Consider the following 20,834-nt stretch of genomic DNA (forward strand, 5'->3'; position numbering starts at 1 on the left):
GAACTGTTAAGCCCAGCCGACCAAGCAGCGTCAAGCACTTCCAAGCCCCGAGCGCCACCGCCTTGGACGCCTCGGCCACATCCAGAAGCTAATGCCACCGGCTGTCGGTCCCCTCACGGCCCGCGGGCTCCCTCGTCGCCTCGGCCTGCTCTGTTCAGTAAATGCGAAGGGCGATTCACGGCTGGCCAAATGAACGCCGTCAGCGAACTCTCGCGTAGCTGATAAGACACCTCCACACGGCCGGCGCCGATCGCTCGGGTGATGATTGGCAGACCGTCTCATATCAGGGTACCATCCACTCGGTCTGCCCGGCCTTTTAAACCACTCGCCCCAGATCACACCGTCGCGCCTTCCATTCCCTTACCCTCTTCCAAACCCGCCAAGACACCCGACAACCATGGCGACCGGCGACCACGGCGTCGTTGAGGCTTCTCAGTGAGCAACCCGCGTAGATTTTGCGCCCGCTTTTTCTGACGAGACAAGACTGCACGAGACCCTCGTCCCCGGCGAGAAGAAGGACGTCGACATCGCTGGCGGCCCGCTGCGCCCCAGCATCAGCGCCACTGGCCGCGCCGACAGCTACCATGCTGATGAGAAGGCCCCCATCGAGACCGAGGACGGCGAAGAGCCCACCGACTACGAGAAATCCGTCCTTCGCCACGTCGGCGAGAAGTTGCCTCTTTCCGCCTTCCTGGTCGCCTTTGTCGAGTTGTGCGAGCGCTTTACCTACTATGGTACCCACCCCAGCCGCCCCGCCAACACGCTTCCCCGCTGATGTTTTACAGGCATGTCCGGCTTGTTTCAGAACTACATCCAGCGCCCGCTTGACGGCAGTAAGTGTCCACAGCCACTACTTCTGTCGAGCTACCATACTAACCCAACCAAGGCCAGGGTCGCGGTGCTTTGGGCATGGGTCACCAGGGTGCTACTGGTCTCACGACCTTCTTTCAGTTCTGGTGCTACGGTACGATTCGCTGCGCCCACCTTCCGCTTTTGGCTCAGTGCTGACTCGCTCTTCAGTCACTCCCATCTTCGGTGCCATCGTCGCCGACCAGTACCTGGGCAAATACGTTGCCATCGTCATCTTCTGCATTGTCTACATTATTGGTCTTTTGATTCTCTTCCTGACCTCGCTGCCTGTGTCCCTGGCACATGGCGCCGGTCTTGGTGGCTTCATTGTCTCCGTCATCGGTGTGTATCCCGACACTTCGATCCCGTCCAACACAGCCTAACTTCTCCAGTCATTGGTATTGGTACCGGTGGTATCAAGTCCAACGTCGCTCCTTTGATCGCCGATCAGTACAAGCGCCGCCAGATGGCCGTTTCCACCCTTTCCACCGGAGAGCGCGTCATCCTCGATCCCGCCGTCACCATCCAGCGCATCTACATGATCTTCTACCTCTGCATCAACCTCGGCAGTCTGTCGCTCCTGGCTACTCCGTACATGGAACTCTACGTCGGCTTCTGGTCTGCCTACCTGCTCTGCTTCTGCATGTTCTGCGCTGGTCTGGTCGTCCTCATCTTCGGCAAGAAGCTCTACGTCGTCCGTCCTCCGGAGGGTGGTGTCATCACCGATGCCTTCAGGTGCATCTGGATCATGATCAAGAACCGCAGCCTGGACGCACCCAAGCCCACGTGGCAGGAGCAGCACGGCAACTCCCAGGTCATGAAGTGGGATGACAAGTTTGTGGACGAGGTCAAGCGCGCTCTGGTTGCCTGCCAGGTCTTCTGCATCTACCCCATCTACTGGGTCGTCTACGGTCAATTCTCTGGCAACTTCGTTACTCAAGGTACTTCCATCTACTCTCCCTTTTAAAACGGCGTCATGCTGACAATTCATCCAACAGCCGGCCAGATGGAGGGACACGGTATTCCCAACGATCTCATGCAGAACTTCGATCCCATCGCCATCATCGTCTTCGTCCCCATCCTGGACCGCTTCGTCTACCCGTTGATGCGCAAGCTCAAGATCAACTTCCCGCCCATCAACCGTATCACTCTCGGCTTCTGGGTCGCTTCCTTGGCCATGGCCTACGCAGCCATTGTCCAGCACCTCATCTACAGCGCTGGCCCTTGCTACGAAGCTCCTCTCTGCGATGCATCGATTGACGCATCCGGCTCCGCTCAGGGCAACAAGATCCACAGTAAGTGTCAAGAAAAACCACCACCGCTCACACAGATAACTAACAAAACTCGCAGTTGCCGTGCAAACCCCCGCCTACATGCTCATCGGTATCTCTGAGATTTTCGCCAGCGTCACGGGTCTCGAGTACGCGTACACCAAGGCGCCGCCGAGCATGAAGAGTTTCGTCCAGAGCATGTACCTGCTGACCAACGCCTTCGGCTCCGCCATCGGCGAGGCCCTCGTTTCCGTCGCCGTCGACCCCAAGATCCTGTGGATGTTCGTCGGTCTGTCCGTCGCGTCTTTCCTGGCCGGATGCCTCGTCTGGATCTTGTTCCATCACTTGAACAAGACTGAGGAGGAGATGAACGCGCTGGGTTAAGAGAGTTGAGGAGGTTTACTTTTCTTTATTTATATTATGGTCGGATAATGGATGGCATGAAGGAAAAAAATAAAAATGGGATGAGGTTCATGTGTAATGTTTGGGATGAAGATAGATCTCGTCGGGAAGTAGATATTCTTGGTCCGGTAGAGCTGGCCTGAATAGATGAGATTGACTGAACGGTTTCTGGTTCCGTGCGCGGGGTTGTAATTGGGTTCTGCCGTCAGCAATCCTACGCTGACTCTGGAACTGTGCTGCTGGGCGTCCATGATGGAGGGTGGGCGATTGGCAACCGCCAGTGGTTCCGGCCACCATGCCCGACGGATTGGCGGCGGAGATCCGAAGAACATCTTCCGTGACATTTACGTCGATGGCAACGTCGCAAACATACCACTAATCACACTCTCTGACTCACAGATAAACATAAACCGAGAAACAGATTGCGTGCGCGTCTTGAGTCATCTCGAGAAAATATATAAATTCACGAAACGAGATGTCTACCCACCGTCGTACCACCACCGACCGGGTCCCCCCGATCTCTCTCTCGCTTCGCATCTCCGCCCCGCCCACCCGGCTCGCTACCAGATGTAGCAGATCTCCGCGAGCCCCGCAAGGGTCTTTCGGCTGGCCAATGGTGGCGGAGGCTTTGTGTTTGGGAGATCTTATAGGTGGTGGTCTGAGTGGAGGGTTAGTAATGTGGGGGTTAGTAAGCGGTTAAGCAGATTTGGCGGGGATGCGTTGCTGACGCTTTGGGGGTGTGGATGGAAGTCTGGTAGGTGGATGGAGCGATGGATGCATGTAGAATGCTCGGTCAGGCGTATGCGGATTTTGGTCGCGTGTCTTGTTGCCTTTTGCTGTGTGGTGTTGTGAGCTTCGAAGCCGACCGGGCCGGCCGACCGGATTGCGCATCCGGTTGGAATGAGAAAAGGACATCCATCAAGGTTCGAATTCAGAGAACTTAAATGAGAGAAGCCTGAGAAGTTATTAAGTAATTTCTGACATACTCTGCGGTCTCTGGCCGCTGCAACTCCAATCCTGGTGGTACTCCACGCCCTACGACACCGGGATCGCGTTCCGCGCCCGCGGCATCGCATCCCGCTGCAAAGCCCCCACTCCTTAAATATTCGGAATCACTTTCCACATACGCCGTCTGCTTGTGACTACACTGGTATCTCTAGCTACTACAGTAAAAGTCTTTTTTTTTTTTGTTAACCAATATACCAACACAATCCGTCTCGGCGCTTTCGACTTCCAGATCCGGCCACGCGCGCCCCCAGAGCAACCCCGCATCAGCCTCCGATTACCGCGATAAGATATAATAGGTTCAACCGCAATGTCTTTCCTCCGAACCACATCCTCAGCCTTCTCCCGCGCCCTCGACAACCGCGCCGCATCGGGAATTCCGACCTGCCGCCGCTCCGGCCACAACATTCTCAGCCACACGGAATCCATCTCCGGCTCCACGATACGTGCATCCTCGTCATCCTCCACCACGAACAACAAGAACGAGAAGGAGAAGAACAACGCCACCATGTCCGACAAAATAGAAACTGTCTTCACGCCCGAGAGCGTGGCGCGTGCGTATCCCCCTCACCCCCTCCGCACCGCTCAACGGGCCTGGAACCGAAGCTGATCGTTTGTGGTGCATTTAGCAATCGGCCCTTACTCGCAAGCCGTCAAAGCGAACGGGCTAGTTTTTGTGTCGGGCATGATGCCAGCGACAAAAGACGGTAAGCAGGTCGAAGGAAGTGTGGCGGAGAAGACGCATCAGATGTGCCGCAATGCGCAAGCCGTGCTGGAGGCGGCGGGGTGTGGGTTGGGGAAGGCGGTTAAGATTACGGTGAGTAGGAACGCCTCAATCTTCTTTGTGTTGCGTGGCGGAGGGGCGGGAGAGCGGGGGAAAGGAGGACGGGGTGGAGGGCGGGGTGGGATGTGTGGGGGGCCATCGGAAGCTTGGGGGCTTGTGGAATGTTTTGCTGACGATTGGTGTTTCGCAGGTTTACTTTGCGAACTTGGACGACTTTCAGGAGATGAATGAGGTGTATGCGGAGTATTTTCCCCACAAACCGGCGAGAAGCGCGATTGAGGCGAAGAGGCTTCCAGCGGGGACGTCGATGGAGATGGATATTATTGCAATTCAGTAGTATGACCATTACCCTGATCTTCGTCTAGAGGTGGTAGCTTACTAGGTGAGAATTTCAAAAGTGTCTGACAATCAAGAACAAGATAATCAATTGTATGATAAAACGACAGTGCAAAGAACGTTCGTTACGCAAATTCAGACTCCCATAGCCCCATATCCACCTTCAATCCTAATAAGAAAATTCCCGACGTTGAAGAATCGTTTGCACCAGATCCGACGTTATTTTTGGCTTCTAATTAAGCCCCTGCAACGACCTCAGATGGGTGAGCCCCTGGTATTATTCGCTACTTGAAGAAGTACTTTGATAAGCTTAAATGGCGTCACCTTCCTTCAGTTGATGTAGACTTACCATCTGGAATCCGACCATAACGGATCAATCTGTAGAGCGCACACAAATCTAGTAGGAATGATGGGGCATTCTCGATAAGAGATATGATGGAGCAAATCGCTTTGGTGTCGAGAGCCATTGGTAAATTTCGAAGAAAATGCGGGATGAGAGTGGGTGAATAGTCCCTAGCAGCGCAAGCGTTGTTGATTGATAGTGACGATTCTTGAATTGGTGTTGCTACTGTTTAAATAGAATCGACGCGGTTCGGATTTTGTATGAGTGGTGCATGTAGGCAGCCAAGCACTGAGAACTTGATTCAGTAAGATCGTCGCCAAGATCGATGGGTCTGCATGAACCCACCGGCTCTACTCTGACTCAGCGTAGATGTGAGGATTTGATTGGTCAAATCGTTGCTGAAGGAGCAAATTTGTATGAGAATTGCTGGGTGTGGGATAATCCAGTACTTGGTTGACCCAGCGTACACGTGCGTGCCCAGAGACTTGGCCGCAGCGTAAGCGGCGCTGCCCTCACTCGGTCTAGCTTTTGGTCACGTTGGACGCAACGATAGTTCCTGGACTTTTTCGGATGATGCAGTTCAGCTGCGCAGCGCCGTGTTGTCTTCGAGTTGTGTCGTAAACGTGTTTTTGTTTCAGTGTTTTGGTATTTCCAATTTTCACGATCATCAGTTCTTTGGCATGACTCCCCTACATACTATCTCGAGCCCAGCTTCACTGAGGTGGTGAAATCCAGCTCGGTTGTGATTGGAAAGATTGTTAGTGCCACTGGGTTAATGCTCCCTCGCCATGCGATGCATTTCCCCGGTGGGTTTGGTACTGCTCTTGGGAAGGGCTGGGAGAAAGATGGCTGCGGCGGCCATGGACCATGGTTTGTATTTGGCGATATTTCTCGGTAGCGTGGCTCTTATCATTTGATGAATTCCAATGGATGGGACGTGGATGGGACGTAGAGTCTAAAGACATGCGTGAAAGAGAATCTAAGCCTCGGAAATAGCAATCCATACTGCCATCGATCCCAATTTCCCAACTCCCCTTCTTGCCGCATTGTCTAAATTTCTGATAAATACGAAAGGATGTCGATTGAGGAAAGCGACGAGCGGTGGTCATATACCACTGCCCAGGACTCTAAGCTAAGCCTAATCGGGCAAGAACAATGCCGTAGGTGGCAACAAAGGGAGCAAACCAAGGCAAGCGAACAAACAACAGGCAAGCCGTTGGCCTCAAAGGGAAGCATGCCCTGAGGGCTGCTTGTCAGCTTCCTTTTATATGTCCCGAAACTCCAGCACCGTCCGCTGTTCTTGCTCGATGATTTTAATGAGTACGACTTATATGGGTGAGCCGTTGCTATTCGTAGCTATTTCAAAGAGCCCAATGATTAGAGTGATTGAAATACTTGTGGTCCAAAAAGCAGACTTACTATCCGCAACTTGTCCATGGATTAATAATCTCCAGATAGCCCACAGTGCGAGTAAAGATGCCGGTAGATCCATGGCGAGAGAAATGATGGCCACGATTGTTTGAATGTCGAGTGGCATTCGTAATCTATGGGGAAATGTGGGATGAGAGTGAAGAGATCGATCGAAGCTGATGAGGGGTTGTATGGCGAAAGTCGTAATCTTTTCATGGGTTCTGCTACGTTTAAATAGAATCGAAGTCACGCACATCCCGTACCAACGACGTATTCCAGAAGCGGAACAGTGGTGAGGCTCACTAGGGGAGTGTAGGATTCTGTACAGGCTGCAGGCAGCGGCAGTGAGGCTCATCAAAGCGCTGGCTTGTGCAGTGGCGCAATGAGGAAGAGGCCGGAACGCCGATCAGAACAAGTACAGATTTTCTGGTAGCCAATAAATACAGCAATGCGCATCTGGATGAGAGACGCCAAGCAATTTCGGATCAGCAAGATGATCTCCTGAGTTTCGGGTCGCCGGTTGGTATGGGGAACACCGCAGGCAGGGGCCAGGCCGCGAGAATTTCGTACACCCTACCTGGTTTCAGTGGTTGGCGAGACTGCGCAGGGGTATGAGAAAGCAAGAATCGCGACTTACGCTCGTAAATCATGCATCCAGCCATGCGTTAGGATTTTGTACAAGCAAGTTGAGGCAGACGCTGTCTCACATTGGCTGAAACACCTTGTTTTGGGGAGACAGTGAGCACAGCCCAGCTGGTACGTCATGAATTACGGGACGTGCACTCCGCGCCCTCCATCAATCTATCACCCTTAAGTAACCATCAGTTGGTGGCTCGGGATAAGCATGGAGATATTTATTCAATTGCGTCTAGGTGGATAATCCTTGGCGAATTTGAGTGATTGTGGTGGTTGAAGGACTCGAGACTGCTGAGTCTAAAAACAACCCGCGCACGTCCCCTTGGATTTTGTAAGAGATCCCGACGCCTGCAGGCGCCCCCGTCATGCACGCGGATTCCGTATTGTCCAATCAGTGCAATAACTATGCAAGCGACACTCAGTGAATTCCAAGCTGAAATATGTCCCTGAACTGTAATAGATAGGACGACAAACTCCATGCAGATTTTTTTCCGAGTGATACTCCTGGCAGCTGCATTCATCAACACTGGATCTCAGTTATCGGCCTCCGTAGTCTTCGGTGACTTGTGCATTCTGTACGGACAAGTGGCTGGGGAAACTGAGCGCCAATAATATCGATTCAAAGAGGCGCAGATTTTGTATGCAGGGTAGATGGAAGTCAGTGCCGAAAAAGGAGAGCGACTGCTGATCAGAAAGAGGATCAACCGCAGCTCCGGGCAGTTTCAGCTGCACGCTGATGCGGACCAACAGGAGGCCGCCAGCCCCGCGCGGATTCTGTACTGGCGCTAAGGGCTTGGCAACGATTCAGCCTCGCCCAGAGCCACGCATATCGTGCACGCGGATTTCGTATTGGCCAATGAGGGCCTTTATCTGATTTGCAGGTGGCCCCACGCTGCTCTCCCATTCAGCCTTGTTTCCTCAACCGTGAAGCATATAAAGGTGGTGGGTTCCATCGCATCCACCGAATTCTTCTACACAAGCCATCCTCCATCAGCAGAGGGCTTGTGCCGCTTTCTCTGCTCGATCTAGCAGACTATCTGTGTTCTCGTTTCTCATCTATCCCGTACCCCTCGACAAATCATGGCGTCGACCTATTTGGACTGGGAACGACACAAAGAAACCATGCGAGTTCTCTACGTAGAGAAGAACAAAACGCTGAAAGATTTGATGGAGATTATGAGCGCACCCCCGTACCACTTTTCTGCTACGTAGGTTATAGCAAACTTTTTCATCTGGTCCTAAACAGCTTTTTCCCTTAACACGACTTATAGGAAGAAGCAGTATGAGCGGCAATTCCAGAAAAAGTGGCGATTTCGGAAAAATCTTACTAAACAAGAGCGAAGGATTGTGCACTTTAAGGTTTCCAAGCGGCAAAGCGGTGGGAAACAAACCAAGATACTCATCGATGGTCGTCCGCAGCAAATAGAGAAATGGGAGCATGAGGTATCGCGATATGGGTTCAATAAGTCAGCTGGTATGTGGTCCCCTTTAGCATTAGTACAGCACTAACATTTTTTCGCGACAAGGTTTCGAACAGGAGCCGGACACACCTGACGGAGTATGTATACGATCTCCGACACCGGGAAGCCCGAACATTTCACATGAGAGCCTGGGGGAAAGTGCATCAACCAACGACGTCCTTTCGCAAGATGGACCACCGACACCGGGGGATTCGCATGCCCGACGCGATTCGTACGTGGGCCAGACCTTCTTTTTGAGTTCGGCTGCGATGGTTAGCTTGGCAGAATCTGACCGGGACAGGATCTGGATGCAGTGTCAGATGGATGGATTGCCTTACTTTGAGCTCTCCAAGCTATTCGATGCGGGCTTTCAAGGTGAGGCACTGCAGATTAGAAAACGTGATGACTGTGCTAATACTTTATGAAAAGCTCTGCATGAGCGGCTGGCTTTGTCAGGACCTGCAGCCCTCGCTTCGTTCGTTGCTCTTTCTGACAAACCAGAGTGGCTTAATAGAGACTCAAACCACGAAGTGGATGCCTCTAAGCGAGCCTCTCTCCTGCAGGCAATCATGCCGCCCAAAGACGACAGCGCCGGAACCCTCACCAATGTTGACCACACCAAAGACCCACTTCTTCATTTTCTAACGAATGCCGCCTATCTTCATTACAACGGCCTTGGATCCCCTGAATTAGGCGCATTCCTGGTCAAATTCTTCGGCGCCCCTCAAAACCACCGAGTATCGGACATGTTCATGTCTTCTCCAAGCATTGCCATCAAAGCATTCACTGAGGAATTGTTTCTCTCCCTACTGAAGACAGGCGACGATCAAGCAGCTGCAGGCCTTCTCGAGCGTGATAGAGTCACACCTCATGCACTACACCTCACAGTAGCGGCATGTGCTGGGTGCATACGAACTGTCGAGCTGTTGCTCAAGACGGGCATAGACCCGAATTCCCGGCCGGCTCCCCGGGGGCCTCCGCGTTACAGGGACGTCAACGCGACTGCTTTGGAACTTGCTATCGAGTCGAACCACATTTCAGTTGCAAAGATGCTGGTTGACTACGGAGCAAATCCCAACAGCCTCCGAAGGGAAGATCTCAGGCAATGTGCATTTTTCGATGTGATAAGGAGGGGAAATACGGATCTTTTGAGGTATTTTCTTCAATCTCGTACACATCAAATATTCGACGATGGTGCCGGACCCGACTATCACGCACTTCGACTTGTTGCGGCCGCGGAAAAAGGCAATGTTGACATGGTGGATGTGCTCTTGCCCTACACTGATGTCAACCAATACTCAACAGAGGGCTGTTCAGCACTGGTAGCTGCTGCTTTGAGAGGAAAGCTCAATGCCGTCGAATTTCTTCTCGACGCAGGTGCCTCACCAAACCGACTCGAAACGGCTGCAAAGACCAACTTGGGACCCAGCCCTCTTCAAGCTGCGATTAATGCATTTCCCGAAGACGACGATCACGACTATGACAACATTGACCAAGATGATCTTTTCCCGATAATACGTCTCCTGATCGAGTATGGTGCCGACGTAAACGAACCCCCGAATAACAAAGAAAACTGGGAACTCTTATGGTGTAGTCCAGTACGAAGTAGAACAGCACTCCAAGCTGCGGCTGAGATTGGACACGAAGAGCTCTTTTTCTACCTGTTACAGCAAGGGGCAGATGCATACGCACCGGCAGCAGAGCACCACGGATTAACAGCTTTACAAGCGGCCCTGAGAAATGGGAATCAGGCTTTGTGGGAATACTTTTCCCGCAACCTCGGGAATCTGGACATTCCGCCCACTGCCCATGCTGGGACAACAGCACTCATTGAAGCTGCACGTTCCAACAATGTTCCGGCAGTGCGTAGACTCCTGGAGAGTGGATGTGATGTCAACGATACCGGATCGACCCATGTCGGCTGGACTGCTCTCTCGGTTGCAATTCTTACCCAAAACATGGCTCTGGTGCAGCTTTTGCTGGACTCCGGGGCTGATGTCAACCATCCTCAGGCCCTTCGCGACGATGGAACTGCACTTCAGGCTGCATTGAGCATCTCGAACTTGGAATTGGTGAAAAATCTGATTGCGTTGGGTGCTGATGTATTTGACGAAAAAGCTTTTTTGATTGCAGTTGCCGTTTGCCCGATGGAAATCATCACCACAATGCTTGCCGAGATTGAGGCCAGAGAACTACGGGACCCCACTCGGAGAATCAAAGGACAGCTAGCGCTCCAGGTCGCCATCAAAGAGAAAGATGTGTCAGTCGTCTTGAAGCTGCTTCAGTCTGGTATCAATCCCAATCGGCCCTCTGTTCTTGGTAAAGTGGACGCATGCGCAAAATGCGAAAACCTCAGCATATTTGGGGCTTGCCCGTTAGGCCTGCATGATTGTCTCTGGAGAGATTATTTCTCTTTTGATATCCGCACCGACGAAAGAGCACTCGCAACAGCGATCAGGAATCAAAGGGAAGAGATGGTGGAGCTTCTGCTCGAAAACGGTGCTGACGTGGAGTTTCGAATGGACAGTGAAGATGGCAGCAAACTCACTCCGCTTGCAAGTGCCTCTGGTTCGGGCTTATCTGCTATCGTGCAGATTTTGCTGGCCCATGGGGCAGACGTCAATGCTCCTGCGAAGGGGCGTTTCGGAAGGACGCCTTTGCAAGCTGCTACGGCCAACGGACATTTTGACATCATCCAGATTCTGCTCGACAGAGGAGCTGATTGCAATGGACGTCCTGCAACAAATGGAGGCGCCACCGCTCTGCAATTAGCATCGATCAAAGGGTATTTCGAAACGGCACGGATGTTCCTGAACCGTGGGGCAGATCCAAACGCATCAGCTGCGCGACGTGAGGGAAGAACTGCACTGGAAGGTGCTGCTGAACATGGCCGTCTTGACGTGCTGCAGTTACTTCTCAATTCCGGTGCCCATTTGGGTGAACCGGATTCCGTCTCCCACAGAAGGGTATGTTCTTTGGCAGAGAAAGGTTGTCATTTCGCTGCAATAGATCTTCTGAGGGCACATGAGGTCACCAAATGGAAGCCAGGACAATTCAACGGAGACGTAGCTCAAGATGTCCCCTCTACGGCGGAGACATGGCAAGTTTACCAGGAGAGTTCATCTACGTATGAAGAGTCTCACGGACACTGCTCCGACAGCCACTTTCAATATTCTGTTTGAGAGTACATGCAAGATGAGGATGAGGGAACGGGCTGGTATATGGATGAGTAAGATAGCTCTGACCACGACCTTCAATGAGACGAGAGGAATTCGAAAAGTGGAAAATAGATTTTCTATGCCAATTAGCTAATAGAGGACAATTTTGACCTTCAAGTCTCTTTTCAGGGTTAGAGAAAAATCATCGACGCTACGGGTAGAGAATGAAGAGCAAGACGGAGATCCTGCAAAGGTTTGTCTTGAAGCAGTGGGCTCAAGTTCAACAATAAGGAATGCCAGTGGTGGATCGGCAATCGTAGACGCCACTCTTCCGACTTACGGAATGTGGAAAGTGTATCCGTTGTGCTGTTCCACAAGTGGCCGTTAAGCTCATCCGATAAGAGCCTGCTTACTATCTGTCGGTAAGTATCCGGGGCCCGGGGAACACGACAGCATCTGTGCTTCTTCGGCCGCACGACGGTTACCTAGTAGCTGACACGAGCCGCACATTTTGGAGGGAAAATGAATTGGCCGATCAACTGTGGGTATTTCAGGGCACTCTTTTATTGTTTCTTTTCTCGAGCTCGAAGCCTGCAAACTGCCCAAAACAGCGAAACGGAGTACGCAAGGCTGTCTCATGCCCTACAACTCCGCTAAATTGATGGGGTGCAGGCATCGACATGTTCCCCGAAGAGCGAAAGCGAGGTGCATGTCTCGGCCCCCACCTGCATATTACTTGCGAGCTCGGGAATAAGCTCACTATCCGAAGTAAGACAGAGCAAACCAAAACCTGGGTCCAGCCCTAGGACACCGCCGCCCCCAAGGTGATAAAGGACTCTTGTCAACGCCATGCTTATCCATTTTTCTTCGCCCCACTCCGAAAATGGAGGCTACTCAGCCGCTCACGGGCGCTGCCAAACAGCATGCAATTGATACGGCAAGCTTGATCCATATACAGCAATGGCTCGTGAGTGTCCCCCTTGAACTTGTGAAGAGAGGCTTACGGAGTAGGTGGCTATCTGGGTTATCTGTAGCATCGCGCTTGTTACCGTCGGGGCCCGTATTGTAATCCGCTTTATTACCCGACGTAAGCTCTTCCTCGACGACTACTTTCTACTCTTTGCTATGCCGTGTATTGTAGTAGCCACGAGCATGCTGCAATGGGGCGCGCATGCCTTCTTCGCGAACAAAGCCATAGCAAACGGCATTATCATTCCGGACGCCGCGGATATAGAGGAACAGACGCAGGTTATGCTGATCACGGCCGTCTTCGTCGACACCAGCTGGACAGCCATTTTCTGCGTCAAGTTCTCGTTCCTCGCCCTCTTTAAGATGCTAATTCGCAACGTCTCGACGCGCCTATTACGGTATTTCTGGTGCGTCGTCGTCGCCACCGCGCTCACGTGGGCGTTTCTGGTGTCGGAGACGTTTATCTTGTGCAGCCGCTTCGGGTGGGACAGCCGTAAGTGAAAGCCCAAGCCTCCAACCCCTTCCCCTTCTCCCGTCCGCGTACCAGCGCTAACGCAAACGTACCGTAGTGAAATGCTCCGGCCCGAGCACTCGGCTCTACACCCCGCTCACCGCCCTCGTCACCGTCCTCGACATCATCACCGACGTCCTGGGTACGCATTCCCTCTCCCCTACCATCACACTCCTCCACCATTAATTCCCTCACCACCACACTTCCTCACCAACGTACCCCCTTACTAACCCAAACACACACAGTCGTGACCTTCCCCATCATCATCCTCCGCCACACCCAAATGGACTGTAAGCAAAAGCTCGGCCTATGCGCCTTCCTCTGCCTCTCCGTCATCATGATCCTGTTCGCCGCCATCCGCGTGCTCGGCGCCATACGCCCTGGCGAGGCCCATCTCGACCTGCCGTGGGAGATGTTCTGGCAATTAATGGAAGCATGTGCAGCCGTCATGGCGGCGTCGGCGACGGTCTTTCGGACTGTTTTCTTGCGGCATCGCAGGGCATCGTCGCCGCGCGCGGCGGGTGATGGTGCTGGTGGTGGTGATGACGCGTCGCCGCCGTCGCCAGAAGGCGAGAGGTTCGAAGTGTTGCGGACGCTGCGGACGCGCACGCCGTCGGGGGTCGGGGAGGAGGAGAAGGATAAGGAAGGCGGGATGGAGGTGAGGGAGTGTGGGAGTAGGGGGAGTGAGGATGAGGGGGGCCTGCTGAGGTGATTATGGGGGGATCGATGCGCGGCGCACGGATGGGGAAAGGGACAGTGTGGGGGAGAATATCGTCTTGTGTGACGAAGTGACGAACGTGGCGCAGAGTTTGGCGCCGAGCTCTGAGAACCCTTCTGATCAACTGATCCCTGATGTTGCAGAGGCTTGACAGTGATTGATGCTGAGTCAGCTGACGGTAGCCTCAAGGGCTGGCTGAGGCGAGGTGCGTAGAATTAGTGTAGCAAGGCGATCTGCTTGACAAAATCTGCGTTATTCAGTTGCACCACACTGCTCAGCCTCCCTATTACGATGGCTATATTCCGCTGGCTTGTCTTGTGACAACTCCTCGTAGAAGTTGAAAATCTAGGCCTGCCGGTCTGGATGAGGCTATGTCCTTGAACCCGTATGCATGCTCTGAGTGGAATGTGATAACGACGGCCGAGGACGGTGGCGATACGGAACATACCAAGCTGCGGTTGATGTCGTGCAAATTGCACAAGAGGCAATTGGGGACCTGGTCAATGAGCTATCTGATGATAGTATCCGGAAAGAGTTGAATGATAAGGGCGTGAGGATTGTAATGTCGGATGGGGATTCGTTAGCATTGAAGAGATGGGACTGCTATGATGATTGGTCACTGAGCAGGAAATCACGGCGTTGATTCACATACTACAACTCATTTCCGGATATTAGCAACCCTCTTCTCAATTCAGAAGCGCTGTCTGACTATACCGCAAGTAGTACATAACTTCCATATCTAAGCTTGCGAAGAATCCTCTCACAGCTGCTTCGGTAACAGCTGGCTCTACTGTCTCGCCGTGGCTTTTTGATACATAATCCACCACTGCTGTCTTTAGACGTCTGCCCGCGACACTGCCTCGGCTCATGCGCGCTCGAACAGCGCGGCGCTGTGAGGTATCTATATGGCCGCCCAGAAGCTTGATAGGATTACGTTGTGGTTGAACCTATTTCCGCATGCAGTTAGCGCGGGCGGGACGGGGCGGGGCGGCATATCAGGGATCAGGTAGGTAGTGCTTATGTCTATTACGCCCAGATAACGCCTAAGTCTTCAGCCACAAGCGCGAGCTTGTCGTAGTCGTCCACAGCCATCAGAGCCTTATGGTGCCCGCGGAAGTGGAAGGGGTCGCTTTCGCCGTTAGCCGCGACGCATGGGAGATGCAGTCAGCTTACTGAAAAGCGGATAGAGGTTACTGTTCCAAGACACAAGAAACGCAGATACGTAGAGTCAATATGTCCAAATGTAACAGGAGATGTCTCCATGCACGAATCTCTGATCCGTTTCATGTCAGAGAGTCTCTCAATTCATATAAGCTATGTCTGGACTGGTTACTTATGCCTTGTTGGTCATTGCATGTGAATGTTCCGGGTTGCGTAGTCCTTGGTGTTCTTTGGGTGTCAACGAGGCTAAATGAGCTAGTTCCTGACAGCAAAGGTCGGGTGCGTAGAATCAGTACAGTAGAGAAACCTGCTTGATAAACTCAACGTTATTCACCGACGCCGTACTGTGACTGGTGACATATCATCGCCCTTCAACCGCCTGATGCAACCCTCACATCCTTGGTGCTACTAGCACTATTCTACTATCCAGCGGCCCAGGGATTGCGCACGCATATGTCCATGTCTCGGCTAACTAGACTATGCCACCACTCTCGCAAAAGAATTCAAACAAGCCCCACCCCACACTTCTTGTGCTCTCTCCTTCGCTACCGTATTCTCTTAGAAGCAACCAATTAAACCGCCACAATCGCCCACTCGACCTCATCCCTCCTCAAATCCTCGCTCGCCACCTCATTCAACGCCGCATGCACCGCCGTCTTCTCCCAAGCCCTCAACTTCTCGTTCCGCCACAACGCCCGGTAATCAACATGCCTCACCGGCACCCCCGCCGCGAGCAACACTTTCACCACATCCAGCGCTTCCGCCGGCCTCGCACACGCCACGGTCAACGGCGACTGCCCCGCCTGATCCACCACCGCACCACCCTTCTCATCCACGACCTCGGCCCCATACTCCAACAACACCCGCACCAACGCAACCGCGTCATCCGCCCGCGCACTCCTCGCAGCTAAATGCAACGGCCTCTCCCCCCTCCTCCCCATCCGCGCATCAACCACCCTTTCCCCCTTCCTCCCCTCCCCCTTTTGCCCTTCCGTCCCGTCCCCCCGCTCCTCCCCCGCCGCCGCCCCCAGCAAAACCCCCAGCACCCCCTTATGCCCCCCCTCGACCGCCAGATGCACCGCATTCCCATCAACCCTACACCCCGCCGCCAACAACACCTCCACAACACCCACCTGCCCCGCCCCCGCCGCCACATGCAGCGCCGTCCGCCGCTCCCTTCCCGCCGCCGCATCTCTGTCCGCCCCCGCCCCCAACAACGCCTCGACGACGCCGACCGCGCCGGCCTGCGCGGCGAGATGCAGCGGCCGCTGGCCCGTGTCGTCGGCTGCGTTGCGGTACGCGCCTGCGGCCAACAGCGCCGCGACGACGGCGGTGCGGGCGTGGAGTGAGGCACAGTGGAGGGGGGTGAGGCGGTGGTTGGAGGGGGTGTCGATCATGGACTTGTCTCGGTGCTGCTGTTGGTGTTGATGTTGCTGTTGCTGTTGGTGGTGGTGGTTGGGGTTCCGGCGGTCTTGGTGTTGGATGTAGAGCAGGACCGCTTTCAGGTGTCCAGCAGCGGCGGCGCAGTGCAGCGGTAGTTGGCCTTGGGCGTCACGGGCGAGCGGGTCGGCGCCGAGGGAGAGGAGGAGCGGGACGGCGTCTTCGTCTGCTACATGTAGTGGCGTGCGGCCTTCTGATACTGTTAGGTTCGGGTTCGCGCCGCCGCGGGTGATGAGCGTGTCGATGATGTCGAGGTGGCCCATTGAGGCGGCGAGGTGGAGGGGGGAGGTTTCGACGGTTGTTGTTGTTGATGGTTTGGATGGCCAGGAGAGGTATTTTGATAGACTGCCCGAGGTGGAGGAGGTTGGCCGGCTGGTGGGAGGCGGTTTGTCGACGGATTCGAGGGACGAGGCGAGCGTCGTGCTGCTCCAGCGGCTGATCCTGCCGCTGCTGCTGGTGCTGGGCCAGCGCGAATGCCGCACGTTTACGTCGGCGCCTTCGTCGCAGAGGCGGGCGATTAGGGCGGCGTCGCCCTGGAATGCGGCGTCGCAGAGTTGCTGTTTGGTTGATGATGATGATGAGGTGGGTCGGCGGAGGCTCAGCCATGAGCGTCGGGACTTCTTGATTTCGGCGTCGAAACCGTTGGAAGAGCTGGTTGAGTTGGTTGAAATGGTGGCTGTGGTGCTTTCTGAGCCGTCGTTGGTGCCTGATTGTACGCTGCCTGGCCGCAGCTCGAAGAGGTCGTGCTCGACGCTGCTGAAGAGTGTGCTGCTGTTGCCGCTGCTGCTGGCCTCGGGCAGTTCCACTTGCTCGTCTTCTTCTTGATATTCGGATGGGCAGTATATGGATGCCCGGTCTTGTGCGTCTCTTAGTGTCCGTTGGCTCTCAATGCTCTCTAGAAGTATGCGCTGCCGTGTGCTGGACTTACTGCGGAAAGGCGTCAGCTTTGAGCTCTGATGGTGAATGCAGAATGCCAACTTACAGCAGTATAACATTAAGAAAAATAGCCAAGGCCGCCGTTTGGCTGTCGAGGCTCTGCTGGTACATGAGATACTGTCCCTCGTCCCAGAGATGTCTCACGCGACCTCCCAACCAACCCGTCTTGACGCGCTGGACGTGCCGCAGTATCTCGCGCACCACCATCTGGCACGCGCCGATGGCCGTGTGCAAGTCCGCTGCCACCTGCGGCGACACCTCTTCTTCATTCTGCATCATCCACGACCGCAGCTGCGACACGGTCGCCTGGATCGTGCTCAGCCGCGCGAGGATCAGCGTTACCGTGTGGTCGATCCGCCGCGCCTTGGCCACCAGCTCGTTGATCTCGCGCGACGTCCGCAGCACCACCGTCAGGCATGCCCCCGCGACTGAGATGACCGACGTCGGTTCCATCGAGCTTGGCGTGCCGCTGCTGCCGTTGTGCGGGGCATGGGGCTGTTGGGTTGTTCGGAAAACTGAGGGTTCGGCGGAGACAAGCAGCGGGGGACATTACAGCCTGATAAGCTCTGGTCACGTTCACAGCCCCGCTGCGGCTTTTCTATTTTTGGGGCATTTTGGGGATTACGAAGCAGGCTCGATTAAACCCGTTGCAGTGCATCGTAACAGTTGGGTACATATTGTGCTTCACCGCCTCTTTTCTCTATAGAATGTCTATTACCTATTCTAAAATAACTTCGCACTAGTGATCCTATCTTCCTCTTTCTTCTTTCTATCCTTACTGCCTCCATTGACTCTTGTGGAATTCAACAGAGCCAGCAACTTGCGAAAACATGCACAAAGTTGAACGCTAAAAGAATATGAGAGCAGTATTCCTTCACTACTGAGTGTATCTGAACCTAATCAAATCAAAGTACATTTTCGTGTCCTGTAATTAAAACGACGTGCAGTTCCCAACGTCATTGGAATTGGTTATCTTCTCGCGCTTCCCGCAATGCTTTTGGCCTTTCAAACTTTGGGTGATTAGTTGTCAAATTTTGCTAGAAACGGTTAGAATTAGGGCGCCGACATAGGCCCAGTTCAGCGGGCCTTGAATGTTATTGGACGAGTCTCAGAAGGGAGAGCCAATGAGGAAGCCTGACAGCAAGATCACCAACGTCGACCATGAATACGGAAAACAAGAGGAACCATTATGGGCCCAAAATAAAGAGAGCAAATGGACTGGATATATTCCCGAGTGTGCCAGACCTTCGGAAAGCTCCACTCGAGAATTGGTAGAAAGTAAAGATCATAGCGGGTGTTCAGCGAATGCCCATCATGGCGTAGAAGGGTCGGATCGAACAGCGAGGACATGATAATCCTCGTCGGCAGATCAACACCACCAATTGGACGTGTGGGTGGAAGGCGGATCTGGTTTACTCCTTCACGTCGGATCCACATGGTGGGGACTTGCTCGGTACTCTCGTCGGTGCCTGTCTGGCGGGAGCACGCGACAGTCAATTGCCCGATGCTGCTTTCGAAGACAGGGAGGTGACTTGCCCAAAATCAGCTCGTAAAGACGTTGGAAAGACTGTGAGGAGAAATCAACCCTTCTGACCTTCATGTAGCACCGTCAGCCCCTCGTGGAATGCGTCTTGTACTCATGAATATGGCCACGGGCGCGCGTGCGGAGCCACAAGTGTCTGCATGACGGATTCTGACCAGAACTCATACATCACACTATTTCCAACGCGACAGAACATATGCCAGCCCCAGCCCACGAGTATCCAACTGGCGATACTGAGCGCCCGCTAGGAATGGAAATGATGTGACTATAGCGGACAGACAGGCTTGTTTGCGGTAGCGGCGGAGAAGTTGGGCGTCGCGACCTTGGCGGTGTAGGTGGCTAGGTGCATTCGCTGCGAATACGGAGGGCGGTATCGCCCTGAGTGGGCCTGAAGAATTGAGTGCTGGCTGTGTGCAGTCAACCTGACAGCGGATAGGTGCTAATCGTTTGCTAGTGGCCGGTGCACGATCAAAAGCCATGGACGCTCAGGCCACGGGCTAACACCCCGAAAGACTTTTGGCGCGGAGGCAGGCTGGGATGATGCGGCTCCATCGAGTCAGGCGGCTAGCGAGAAAGCTGGCGGCAAGCGGATCAATTGCGTCGGGTATGGCCATCGCGTTTACTGACCGGTCGTCACGGTAAACTGGCGGGAACAGGGTATAATTAAGAGCATGAGGGGAAGAGGCACAGCTTCGGTACATCTTCCGGTATTTGAGAGCAGACACCAGCCGTCTGGCCGAGACATGCACAATTCACGTTTTGGGCGGAGCAAATGCATACAAATTACTAGGGTAACGTTGGCCCTCCCCAAAACCAGAAAGATGCCCTGACAGAAGAGCAGGGGTCCCTTGAGGCGCTACAGCTCGCGTGGTGTACGCATCCGCATACAGTATGACGCCCGACCCACCGGCTTCCGCAACTACGCCAATGTTCTGCAGCATCCCATCGCCGCCAGCATCTCAACGTCGACATCGCGGGTCAGCAGCGTGCACATCAGAAGCATATGGCGCCAATCGTACCATCTCCGCTGCCGCCGAATGGGTGACGAATCGCTAGAGAAGTAGCGAAGGCTGCGGAACAAGTACCCCTGCAGCAGCCCTAAAGACGGCGACCGGGAACACGTTTGTGGTCGAACCTCTTTCCCCATTCGGGCTAGCGTGGGCGGCACGGGGCGGGGGGTGCGGGCCGGAACGAGAACGGGCAGCTCAGGGATTCGCGAATACGTAAATTACTCTACCCTCCCGAGATGGTCGGAAAACGAGTTTGGGCCGCAGTTTCACCCTTGTCGAAGCTGTCGACCATCGCATGGTTGAGCGTCAATAACACCGGCCGGTAGATGGCCTCGAGGACGACGCTGTTGCAGTTGAGCATCAGGAGCTCGAAGTTGCTGTTATCCAGGGCCACCCGCTCTTCATCGTGCTGCCATTTTGAAGCCCGTGCTGGGACCTTCATATCAGTGGACCCCGTCCCGGTGAGGAGTTCGGCGAACAGCCGGCGACTCTCCCACGCCATGTGATTGCTCTACGTCTTGCTGTCCCCACGTCGTCGGGCAGGTATGCAGTGCCAACTAGCTCGCGGTTCTATCGAGAGTATGGCGTATCACGCAGTAAAATGTGCCGTTGGATGATATGTGGATCTCTCCTTCCAGGACTGCTTGATATTCTCCGGCCCTTGTATGAGAAACGCGGCACGAAATCGAGCGTAGGGTTGACTGCATTCTACTGGCTGCTACCGCGTTCGCTGTTTCTGTACCATGTCAGCAAAAGGCAAACGCCCGGCGACACTCATGACATACACTATTGTTTCGATGAACTCGACAGGATTCCATACGAATGCCAGTACATTTTCGAATTGAGGCGGGGTTGGTGGTAATTGTTCCGGGCTTTTGCTTCGCAGTATGGT

General features: G+C 54.0%; 5 protein-coding genes across 5 annotated transcripts; 3 read left to right on the forward strand and 2 right to left on the reverse strand.

The window, feature by feature from the left end:
- Positions 1-397: 397 nt before the first annotated feature.
- On the forward strand, positions 398-2,504 carry LTHEOB_5965 (MFS peptide transporter; the record flags this gene model as incomplete). Its single annotated transcript, XM_035515168.1, has 8 exons — positions 398-435; positions 484-734; positions 786-833; positions 887-964; positions 1,021-1,191; positions 1,242-1,790; positions 1,848-2,144; positions 2,200-2,504. 8 exons carry the CDS (start codon positions 398-400, stop codon positions 2,502-2,504), a joined length of 1,737 nt encoding a protein of 578 aa, XP_035373096.1.
- A 1,333-nt stretch (positions 2,505-3,837) lies between these two features.
- Positions 3,838-4,648, forward strand: LTHEOB_5966 (YjgF-like protein; the record flags this gene model as incomplete). Its single annotated transcript, XM_035515169.1, has 3 exons — positions 3,838-4,081; positions 4,157-4,344; positions 4,502-4,648. 3 exons carry the CDS (start codon positions 3,838-3,840, stop codon positions 4,646-4,648), a joined length of 579 nt encoding a protein of 192 aa, XP_035373097.1.
- Positions 4,649-12,537: 7,889 nt separating this feature from the next.
- LTHEOB_5967 (Integral membrane protein) lies at positions 12,538-13,846 on the forward strand (the record flags this gene model as incomplete). Its single annotated transcript, XM_035515170.1, has 4 exons — positions 12,538-12,661; positions 12,796-13,116; positions 13,193-13,276; positions 13,380-13,846. 4 exons carry the CDS (start codon positions 12,538-12,540, stop codon positions 13,844-13,846), a joined length of 996 nt encoding a protein of 331 aa, XP_035373098.1.
- A 1,739-nt stretch (positions 13,847-15,585) lies between these two features.
- Positions 15,586-18,177, reverse strand: LTHEOB_5968 (Ankyrin repeat protein; the record flags this gene model as incomplete). The annotated part of the gene is made up of 3 exons (XM_035515171.1): positions 15,586-17,380; positions 17,436-17,884; positions 18,169-18,177. The coding sequence occupies 3 exons, from the start codon at positions 18,175-18,177 to the stop codon at positions 15,586-15,588; spliced, it is 2,253 nt and encodes a 750-aa protein (XP_035373099.1).
- Positions 18,178-20,165: 1,988 nt separating this feature from the next.
- Positions 20,166-20,444, reverse strand: LTHEOB_5969 (Transcriptional regulator; the record flags this gene model as incomplete). The annotated part of the gene is made up of 1 exon (XM_035515172.1): positions 20,166-20,444. The coding sequence occupies one exon, from the start codon at positions 20,442-20,444 to the stop codon at positions 20,166-20,168; it is 279 nt and encodes a 92-aa protein (XP_035373100.1).
- Between the last annotated feature and the right edge of the window lie 390 nt (positions 20,445-20,834).

The sequence above is a fragment of the Lasiodiplodia theobromae genome (genome assembly GCF_012971845.1).
Source record: "Lasiodiplodia theobromae strain AM2As chromosome Unknown scaffold_17, whole genome shotgun sequence".
In the NCBI taxonomy this organism is placed as follows: domain Eukaryota; kingdom Fungi; phylum Ascomycota; class Dothideomycetes; order Botryosphaeriales; family Botryosphaeriaceae; genus Lasiodiplodia; species Lasiodiplodia theobromae.